Here is an 11262-nt window from a genome sequence, read left to right as displayed (position 1 = left end):
ATTGGACAGGGTAAACACTGTACAGGACACCAGTCCATCTCAGTGACACACATGACAGACAATCATACGTGCACACATTCACATCTAAACAGAAAAAGTCTCGTTATGCAAATATTGATATTTCCTCAAAAAGAAAAAAGAAACTAAACCATTTTAGTCACTATGGCTTTGTATTGAAAACAACTGATAGCGCCATTGTCAAGATTCATATTTTTATTTCATCAAAAACATTGGAGCACTGGAACTCCTCAGGGTCTAAACACAGTTTATTCATAACTGTACTGCAAAACATATGGAGACCACGCTCATGAAATACTTAATAAAGTGACTGTCTGCTGTAAGATAAGGAAATATAATACACAACATAACGCCTTCACCATCAGAAGGCCGAAGACCAGCCTTTTTTTGAAATTCTAGTAAGACTACTAAACGAATGCTGTGTAAAAAGGACACACATTGAATATAAATCTAACAATCAGATCATTAATAGTATTTATTCATCGTTCTTACAATATGTCTGTTACTTCTGACTCCACCCACCAACAAATTACAGATGGGTGCCATTCAGATCATTCTCCTACAAACACTGGGGCCTCTTGTTTGAATAAGAGTAAGCATAATTTCTGGGTTGTTCGGTGTAATAAAACCCCCCCAACAATCAAACATATGTGTTTGATGAGATTTAGGTGCTACGATATTTCAGGAAGTGATGCAAACGATCGTGTCACGTGTGGTAGTCACTGATTTGCAAAAGCTATGTGGAAATACTTTAAAGGAAAGGGACCGTCAGTGGAGGTAGGTTGAAGATACAGCTTTTGACAGCAACATGATAATATTTCTTAACTTGCCTTGAATGACATCTAAACGCCTAAAGCTCACAAAAAAGGGTGTAATTTATGCATTTATTCTGCCAAACACTTTAAAAACTGAATTGACTTCCATGGTTTGCAGTGGCTCATAGAGTTTACTTCCCACCAGAAGGGTTAGAACCCAGATGTTCCTATCCATCTTTGGAAGAAATATTCCTTACTTTTGCAGTTTCATTGTCCCAAAAGACCCGTAACATTTATAAACCGTTCTTCAACTATTTATTTCTATATAGAACTTATATAGATTGAAAAATTTGCATGCAAATATGATTTTTTTTTTTTTTTAAATCATCGTTAATATTTTGTGCATTAATTCTTCCACAAAATGTTAGTGTGTTATTTTTGGGTTGATAAAAGAAATGGACATTTTCAGGATTGCCAAGAAAAAAATAGAACAGTTATTTGAAGACAATAAAATTATAACATGTTGTGATGTGAAAAATGAGGTTAAATATAAGTCAGCTATTAAACTTTTCACATAACGTGACATTCATTCTGCTCAATTCAACTAAAAACCAAGAAATCTGTGACAAGAAAAAGAAAAACTAAACAAAAACAGTTTCAAAATGTTCATAGGTAAATAAATCATATTTATTTCAAGCACACTTAATTTAATGTAACTTATACATTTTTTTAATGGTATATAGCTACGATTACTTATAGTAAATCTGATTAAACTGATAAAGACCTTAGCTCTTATTTGTAAGGGAAAACAGTAAGGTTGTTTTTCCACATTTTTTTCTATAAAGCCACAATTATGGTGCGTTCACAGCAAGCGCGTTTTGAGCGTCAGGCACGTCTGGTTTGCATTCAAAGTCTATGTGGAGGCGCGTCGAGGGCCGATTTGAACCTTTTGGAGCGTTTGAGGTGAGTCCGACGCTCCACATAGACTTTGAACGTAAACCAGACGCGCCTGACGCTCAAAACGCGTTTGGTGTGAACGTACCATAAGTTATTAATAACTAGGTAAAAATATGGGATTATAGTGAATTTGCAAAAGCTGCATGTTTTTTTGTATTGAATTTCATACAACGGAAAATGAACATTTCACTGTAGGGAAAGTAGGAACACGTGCTCGTTGTTCAACATGTGACAACAATCTACATTCTCCTGGTTAGCCTAAAATTTCCCAGTAGGGGCTAAAAGCAGAAATTTTATGAAAAATAGATTCAACAAAGTACGTGGTGAACAGTTATGCATCCTAGCTTTTGCAGCTTTTGGGGATTTTTTTCTTCTACCAGTTTTTTTTTAGTTGAATTGCACGCAATAAATGTCACATTTCACATTGAAAACTGTTTTAAAATGATTTATCATGGTCTCATTTTTTTTCATAATTAAAAGCTGACATTTTAACCAAGGTGACTTTCGAGAGCCACTGTAACACTTTTTCATAAAAGAAAAATCAAACTAAATGTACAGTTATTACAAAAACATTGCGACTGTAGTCTGTTTTAACAGGCTGTGGATGCTTCACAAAAAAAGCAGATTCAGTTCTCGTTGTCATACCAACAGCTTTAAGTGCAAGTCTCCTCGAAGGCATGGATGACACTGTCATATGCAGGAGGTGGAGTATGTGAGGGAAGGAAACCTTTAAGCCCGTTGCCGCCCAGCCAGAAGGAATTCCTCTTGCTTGGTACGAGGGAGGCTGAATCAGAAGAGTCCATGGCCACTGTGTCCTCTGACATGGTTACCCGTGTATCGTCTCCCATGTCCAGGCTGGGCCTGCTCTTTTTGGGCAGCGGCCGAAAGGTGGACGTCTCTGCGCCGGGTTTACTCCCCAAGGGGCCCACCGGCTCTAGAGAGGGCTGCCTATAAACACTCAGGAAAGTGCTTCGGTAAAGGCCAAACTGGCTGCCCGTGGGGTCACGTCGCGAACTGCCAGATTTTTTCTTGGAGCGCCTTGTGATCCTGGCCGTAGCCCGGCGTCTTGATGCCCAGGTCAACAAAACGTAGATCAAAGCTCCCAGCAGCAGGCCCACGAGAATAGACAAACAGAAGGCTAGAATCATATCACCTGGATGAAGACAAAGCAGTACGCAGAGTCATTCGAAGGAGGCCAAGACAGATGAAATGGAAATGTTTGGTGGAGTGGGTGGACAGATGCATTGTGTTGCTCTGCAAATGAGGGAAATTATTCCCCCAGATGGTGATTTCAACAACACACTAAACCCTCGGCCACAACGAACAATAGGAAGACAAGTGTTACCAGAATGGTCTATGCCAAGCAATTTTTTTTCTTCTGTGGTGTATTGACTTATTGTTGCACATACTGCTGTAAATGGACACTTTTACATAAGCTCTTACATCATGCACGGTGTGTGGGTTCACAGGCTATGTGCTGCGGTTCTACCCTGCTGAAGAACAAGCAGACGAAGCTGAAACAAATCTCTGGATATTATTATTATTAGGTTTCATGTTCTTTTTGAAATGCGGACGTACTGCAAATGATAATTGGTTGGTTTTTGTTGCATTTTTAAAACAAAGAAACTGAATGGCACAGGGAAACAGATTCAAAGACTAAAATATAATTTAAAAAAATAATAATTATTCTTCAAACAAAAATACTTTAGGTTGTAACTAACATGAATAAAAACCTTTTGAAATGAACCTGAAGACAATAAGGAAAATATTCACTGTAACTAAAGCAGATTGAGAAATTTCAATACACAAAAGAAACCTGCTGCAGTATACTAATCATTGTTTAAACTAACTTCAACAGATTATCATTCTTTTCCGAAATTGCATTTAATTTTGTGAAACTACAATTGCTCCCTATACATTTTACACACATCTCTGTCTATGCTCTTTGCATATAAGTAGCTTCTGCAACAACAACAACGAAAGTCCTTAAGGAAATCTTTGCAACCAAAAAGTTAAGATTCACTTACCAACATTAAATGATTTTAATATTTCCAAAAATGCATTTGTTTCATTTAGTGCCATTTTCCCACCATGAGCTAGTTCTTGAGCTCCACACGGACTCACACACGTACAGAAACAGAGCTTTGTTTTTTCCCCCAAGACAGGCTTTTCAATCCCAACAGTTTTTGGTGTGGCGGAAACCTTGTTCTCATGCTTCCTTCCCCTCTCTGGCTTTAAATTTAGTAAACGCGCTGCTTATCTGCGTGGGACATAACACTGGGAAGCAGTGTTACTTCCTTTTGCATCATTTCCTTACGATCAATACCTCATAACAAAACTCCTGTTAGTATTGCTTTCATAAAAGTAGAGTTACATGTCTTCTGCTATGATCACACAACACAGGATGCACCCGGTCCATGAAAAAAATTGTTGGCTAAGACAAAATACACAACATCCAACCAAAAACACAGCTCTCTTGCTCATGTACAACACCTTGGAAATAATTCAAATTATTCAAGTTTCCTGACAACAATCAGTACAAGGAGACCCATAAAACTCTGCCAAACCAATCCAGTGTCTTTAGAGTATCAGGCTCAGGTCTCTGTGGGGATTTCCTTCCATTGTTGCAGTGTTCCCACTTTTGCTCCAAGACTGAGAACATTGCAAAACTTCTACAGTTGAGTAGTTGCTGCTAAAACCTCTGCAGCTTCTTTTCTGTAAAGAATTTAATTTGAATCATTGCTATATTTTTTTCTTCACTAAGTCTGAAGAAAGGTCTTTGTCACAATGACTACACATTTTCCCTCGGGCTCGGGATTGAACCGTGAAATCTTGATGTTGATACAGGCAGGTTACAGGAGTTGTCCAGCAGGTGGCGGTCAAGTGTTTACAATGAAACTGCAACTGTCGGTGTAGGACCTGAAATGACCTTTATGGGCTCCTTAAAATTAATGAAAGATATTGAATTTCTATTGACTTATGTTGTAGAAACAGACAGATGAGTTTGTGTGTGTAATTTAATTAAAATGAGGGAAATCAAACAATTTGCCACACAATTTCCAAATAGGCTCATCTTTTTTCCCCCACCAGTCTTCATTAATATTTTCAGGACAAATCACTTTAGCTATATTTAAACAGCCTCTGTGGTGAGTTTTTTTTTTTTATTGTCCTGATGTCTCTTTTTTCAATTCCATAAATGTAGTCAAAGATGGAATGTAAGTTACCAAGAAATAAACTTTGGGGTTTATGAGTTAATATTCAACATATGACTGACAGTCTGGAGAAGTGGATGTGATGTTGGCAGTTTACTAAACTCATTCAAATCTCACTTGGCATAGCCTCACTATTTTTGTGGTATTTGGCCATTTTTGTTGCTGTATGTTGTGTATCTTTTTCTAACATATTTTTCCTTTCTCTCAACTTTCCCTCTATATATTTGCATAGACACTCTGTAAATAGCCAGCTTCTATAGTAATGATCTTTCCCGGCGAAGTCTGGGCAGTCAGTTTTCCTTCAACTTTGTTGGCCATAACTTGAGCTAACAAAAATAACACTGGACTTATGTTTTCCATCAGACATAAGCAATACTAGTGAAAATTAACTGAACTAAACATTTAAAAATATCTCACATTGTGTGCAAAGAATCTATATGAGTTCCAGTTTCTGAATTGAATTTCTTAATATATATACAGTACAGACCAAAAGTTTGGACACACCTTTTAATTCAATGAGTTTCCTTTATTTTCATGACTATTAACATTGTAGATTCACACTGAAGGCATCAAAACTATAAATAACACATGTGTAAATATGCACTAAACAAAAACGTGCAAAACAAATGAAAATACCCCTTATATTCTAGTTTCTTCAAAGTAGCAACCTTTTGCTGTGATTACTGCTTTGCACACACTCTGCATTTTCTTGATGAGCTTCTAGAGGTCGTCACCTGAAATGGTTTTCACTTCATGGGTCAACCTGCCCTGTCAGGTTAATAAGTGGGATTTCTTGCCTTATAAATAGTCATGAAAATAAAGAAAACCCATTGAATTAGAAAGGTGTGTCCAAACGTTTGGCCTGTACTGTATATATATATATATATATATATATATATATATATATATATATATATATATATATATATATATATATATATATATTTTATTTTATTTTATTTTTTTGCCGATATAATAATTTGCCCTGAGATGCACTGGTAAAGCTTGTGTGTAAAGCCGCTGTTCTATAATACTGTACCTCACATATCCGACCCCTCCCTCCCTCTGCCAGCATCATGCCGCTCAGTTTCTTGTGGTTTCCAGCTCGTAGGCCGCTGCCGAGCTGAAACACGCCACCAAGTTTCATTTCCAGGGTTACCATGGGCAACCGGGCAACACAGACACGCACGGGTACTTCCTCAGGGGAGTTCACCACGCTGTGCGCTGCGACAGGCGGTAAGACGACGTGCAACTCCGTGTCCGTCTCGTACATTACTCTGCTTGTTATTCTTAATACGTTGGTGTTAGTGTTTTGTCGGGCGTCTGAGTTCATTTGCGAGCGCTTTCATGGTAATTGTCACTGTTTATCTGGTGTTTCTTAGCAACTTCCTCCGTTACTTAACGGGCGTCAGTGAACGCCGCGCCTCCATCGTGCAAATACCTCAGCAGGTGTCTAACTTTGGTAGCTAAATGTTGCTGTGGTACAGCATACCTTAGCACTGATGTCACATAGCGGGTTAAGTTAAAGCTAGTGCCTGGATAGTTTACAGACTTTTTAATGGGGATAATACAACATTTTTCACGGTTTTTGGTTTTCCTTAAACTATCTCAATCTGTCAACCATAATTAAAATGCAACCTGTACCCCCTCTTCGTAACAGTAGGCTGTACTGTATAATTAGCTACTTCCCTATTAATGTATAGCGAATAATTCACTTTTGTGCATTTTGCAGCTGTATGCCTAAATTTAGCCATATGTGTGACTTCCTGTTAGTTTCTTCTCGCAATGCAGTGTATGTCCACATGTCCATTTGAGCAAATTGGCTGATCACAAGTCTGTTATATTAGGACTCCATTTTTGGGTAATACGGTAAAACTAAACATACTATCGCTTTTCTCTGTCCACAGCATAAATCAGCCAATTACACAATTGTGTATGTTTCTACAAAAAGCACAGGTGTAGATAATAACATTAATTGCGACCTTGTTTGGAGTCTAGACAGAGCTACTACTAGTTATCTTTTTAAAATATATTGTAGATTTTGTTTTATTGTTGTGTCCCACTTTTTATAAATATGTAGATTGCAAGAGTTAGTATATAATATTAATATTATTATAACTTTAAAATCAGCAGGTCATAATTTAATTAGATAATTTAAAATTAAATTATCTAATTAATTTAATTAGATAATAGGACATCAGACCAATAATAGGTGCTCAAAAGTTGTTTTAAACGGACAAACAAGAGTTGTTGTGAGGTACATTTTAACTTATTGAACATGACTAATTCATCAGCAGGCAAAATAATTGTTGCTTTTCTGTTGTGAAACAAAACATGTGATGTAATAAAACCATTTCAGTTTACTCAGACTTATACTTTGAGGATTTCTGGACCACGCCTACTCTTAGACTAATAACTTAAAGGTCATGCAAACAAATACTTTGATTAGTTTAGGAAAAAAACTCTGTCTTTAAGCAAAACTGCAGTTCTAAACAGTGTTTAAAATATACTCTTTACAGGTGCAGAAACTCTTTAAACAGCCTTTTTTAAAAAAATCTTTTACAGTACTTGCATGGAAGAAGTGCCTCTATTGGACAATAAGCCTGCTTGTACCTGCATGAAACCTGAGATTCAATTGGACCTGCTCCTGCAGTGAAAGTAGACAGAGAGGCAGACAGAGAGAGAGAAGGAGGGGCGGAGGGGATGTCCCACTCGGGACAGCTGTGAAGTATCTCTTGCTCTCGGCATCAGTGACCCACCTTGTGAGACAACTGCAACGAGTCGACATGGCGTCTCCAAGGCACTATGGTCGGTCGTCTGTGGACATAGCCAATGTGATGCAGAAGCTGCAGGGTAAGTGACACTCTTTGGCTTTGCCGGCATGCGAACCAAACCTCCTTTCCTCCTGCACTACTGCACAGTAATATTGTGCTGATTCAAGGCTTGGCTCTGTGCCCGACTGAAGTTCGCCAACATTTGCAAGGCAGGAGGCTCTCGCACACATACACACATACACACCACCTGATGGACAAACTCAGACTCCTTTGTGCTAGATTGACTTTTAACTCATTATTACTGAATTTTTTTTTAAAAGGTACTGTCCTTGAACACGTCGGGCCATAGAGCATATTATAGAGTCGCATATTTGTATAATTTGATTCAATCTGAACATCTCTTTTTATTTTTTCCACCAGCTAATCTTATTTGAAACAGTAAGAACATTCCTGTAACATCCTGTGACCAAACTGCATAAGGTCAAGCTGCATTGTTTATTGTTTCAGGTTTGAAAAGTAAGATCTAATTTAACGAAACAGTTTTAATCCAGTGTGGTGAAACTCTCAATTTCATCGAAGCATGATTTGCTGAGATCAACCTAATTTTAGGTATTTTTGTATCATTTAGTGATTAGCACTTTAAGAATTTCCTGTTTAAGTTGATTAGTGATGATGTGCTCTGTGGTTTGACATTCACAGAATTCACTGATAAAGCACTGAGCTAAACTTGATACCATTTGTGCCCTTGGCAAGCTAAAATGATGGGCAGCCTGAAAATATGAGCTCTTATGCGTAAGTGTATGGGTACTTTTGAGTATGTAGGATACCTGGAAATATCTGTGTGTATCTGTGTGTGGTGACGTGTTACCAAAACTGCTGCTTGAAACATTTTCCTGTGGTTGTGCCAGTTTTACCCGGTTTCTGCTGTAGAGAGAGGTAGTACTTCCTGTGTGTTTATCACTAAGGTGATTAATAAATATCCTTTTTTTAAATATCTGAATGACCTTTTTTAGATAAAGAGTGGAAATGACATGGTGTAAGTTTGCACAACTGTGCTTCAAGTCAGTAGGTGGAATTGAGTTTCAAGAAGCAGTTGGAAGGAGTTTTTGTGGCAGCAGCTTTAGGTGGACTGTTGATGGCAAGCAGCAGGGCTTTTCTCTGGTTATCAAACACAGTTTCCTGTCATTAAAAGCATCCTACAGAGGTTTACTGCGGACCCGCTTTGGCTTCAGCAACAGCGCATGAATTATAGACTTGAGCAAAGTCTATAATGTTGTGAATCACTTTAATTAGTAACACACATTTTGTGTTTATGTAGATTTGTGCAGAGGCTTCATAAAGTTGTGAATATGCCTCCTCCTTTAAAGCAATGACTCATGTTTTTGCTGGTTTCACGCTCACCCTGTTTGCTATTAGGAGCATATGGTGATGGACTGGCAGGTAGTTGCTCTGCTTTGGTACACCAGAAGCGTGGCTGCTGCCAGGCTTGTCTTTTGCAGTAGGTTCTTGTGGGTTTCACAAATGTGTCAGACAGGAAATGTGGAAACAGTTAGCAAATGATTTGACATATTTAATTACCCCCGGCTCCTCCAGGAATCAGATTTTAGAGCTGATTATAGCGGTTCTAGTGCACTTTCTTTGATTTAAAAGAATTATGTGACACATAACATATACCTTACAAAAGTATGCTAAAGAGAAAACCGTGCATAAATGTAGGGTGGAAATAAAATCATCTGTGTTTTTCAGTTTTTTTTTTGTTTTGCCATTAATTTGTATTCCTCCCCCTTAACTCTGACTCCCTGAAATAAACCTAGAACAGTCAGTTGTATTCAGACATAACCTAAATAGTAAACAGAGTCTACCAGTGTGTAATATAATTGCCAGATAAATACAGCTGTTTTCTAAACTTCTCAGGTGCTAAGTGAAGCATACCACACATATACAGATGTTCACATGCTCACACACAAACAAGAAACATAAACGGATCCAGAGGATGCATTTTATAGGAATCCACCTACTAACCATATAAGCGTTTTATGTCCTTAGTAACTTCTCAGTTCAAATATTAATGAACAAACTGCATCATGAAGATCAAAAAACACATGTTGGTCAACGATAACGTTGTGGAGCGGTTTGAAACTGGGTTAGATTATTAAACGATATGAAAATCCAGCTGAATCCTGTGAAATAAATCATCCAAAGATGTAGAATGACCCTACAAGCCATGTGGAATAATGTGTTTTGTTCAGATGAGACCAAAATCGATTGAAATACAAATTAATTTACAAATTAAATGATCCACACTATATATAATCTCTTCTTCAGTTGCTGTATCTTTCAATATCTAGTTATAAATCCTGTGTGTCGGGTTTTTCAGAAAGGACCGGGTGTTCAGCTGTTGAATCATTTCTTATCCTGCTCGGTTGTTCATGGCCTGTCAGAGCTGAACTAAAGCTGTTCTTCACTAAGTGGAATAACATAATGAGTGGGCTTTTATAAGACTCCCAGGTGACTATCTCAGGTCAATGATACCATGCACCTACTGCACAGTATTGCTAAAGGTATCATCTTCCTAAGATCACCGTAAGTACTTGATTACCTTTGTGAGTTCCTGATGGTTTGGTGGTTGGAGGTGATGTTTGTTGCTCAGCTTGTTCTCTTCAAATTGATCCTTATTATCTATTTATTCATTAAATTATGACTGCATGAATTATTGACGGTATGCATTTTACCAGTCATAGAAACAGAAAATACTAACTAAGGAATAATGTCATGAAGTTACTTATTAGATGATGCTACTAATGTAAGAGGGGTGGGTGTTAAAATAAGTTTAAACTTCTACCCTTGAACTCTTGAATGTGTAAATATTCATTACTGTTCTTCTTTTGCTTGCTCTTGATATAAATTCAATTTCTTCACATATAACTTTTATTTATTCTTTTCTTACACTACACTCAATGAAGTCAAACTCAAATTAGTTGCCAAAAATATAATTACTTAGGAGCTGCTCCACATAAAGGTATCAGAACATTTCAACCTCAATAAGTTCTTAATTTTCCCTCAGAATGAACTATTTAACTAAACTAAAGTCCAGGACTTCGGGTCAATATGGGCCCATTTTGCAGCTGAAATCTAGATAAATGTTTTTTTCTGTTATTGCTTTCAAATTAGCTTTTTATTTAGCTATAATTCCTCTATTTTGTGTTTTCCGGGGTAACACTTTAGCAAGATTTGAGATTAATCGCTCTGTCACATTTGCGATCTTGCTTACATGTTTACATTTTGAAATGGTACTCCTAATTTGAAGTTTATCTAATTTAAAAGAAAATCCTGGTGGTGTAACTGTAGTTTGAAACACGAGTTGTGGTAGTTGCTCTGGCCAGAACACCTTCTTCTGCATGTTTGTTGTCCCCTAAGTGACAAACCGCATTTTTTATATGGATTATTTCAACAATGGCTTTATTCTTGACTTTCTTCCAAAAGGTCAAATTTATGGAGTGCACAACTTGTGTTTCTCTCACAGGAAAATCTCACAAGTCACAGCAA

The 11262-nt window shown here is 37.4% G+C and overlaps 2 protein-coding genes across 5 annotated transcripts in view; one reads left to right on the top strand and one right to left on the bottom strand.

The window, feature by feature from the left end:
• Positions 1-195: 195 nt before the first annotated feature.
• myct1b (myc target 1b) lies at positions 196-4054 on the bottom strand. The gene is made up of 2 exons (XM_028000700.1): positions 3758-4054; positions 196-2883 (listed from the first exon to the last, which is right to left on the bottom strand). The coding sequence occupies exons 1-2, from the start codon at positions 3810-3812 to the stop codon at positions 2384-2386; spliced, it is 555 nt and encodes a 184-aa protein (XP_027856501.1). The 5' UTR covers positions 3813-4054; the 3' UTR covers positions 196-2383.
• A 1999-nt stretch (positions 4055-6053) lies between these two features.
• The window catches only part of syne1b (spectrin repeat containing, nuclear envelope 1b), a 99755-nt gene continuing 94546 nt past the window's right edge, over positions 6054-11262 (top strand). For all 4 annotated transcript variants that reach the window (XM_028000698.1, XM_028000686.1, XM_028000699.1 and 1 more), the window contains exons 1-2: positions 6054-6178; positions 7508-7795. In XM_028000698.1, the coding sequence (XP_027856499.1) occupies positions 7729-7795 (67 nt within the window). In that variant the 5' untranslated portion in view covers positions 6054-6178; positions 7508-7728. The remainder of the gene's footprint in view (positions 6179-7507; positions 7796-11262) is intronic.

This window comes from Xiphophorus couchianus, chromosome 19 (assembly GCF_001444195.1).
Source record: "Xiphophorus couchianus chromosome 19, X_couchianus-1.0, whole genome shotgun sequence".
Taxonomy (NCBI): domain Eukaryota; kingdom Metazoa; phylum Chordata; class Actinopteri; order Cyprinodontiformes; family Poeciliidae; genus Xiphophorus; species Xiphophorus couchianus.
Note: the sequence above shows the minus strand (reverse complement) of the source record. Positions and strands in the feature narration are given on the sequence as shown.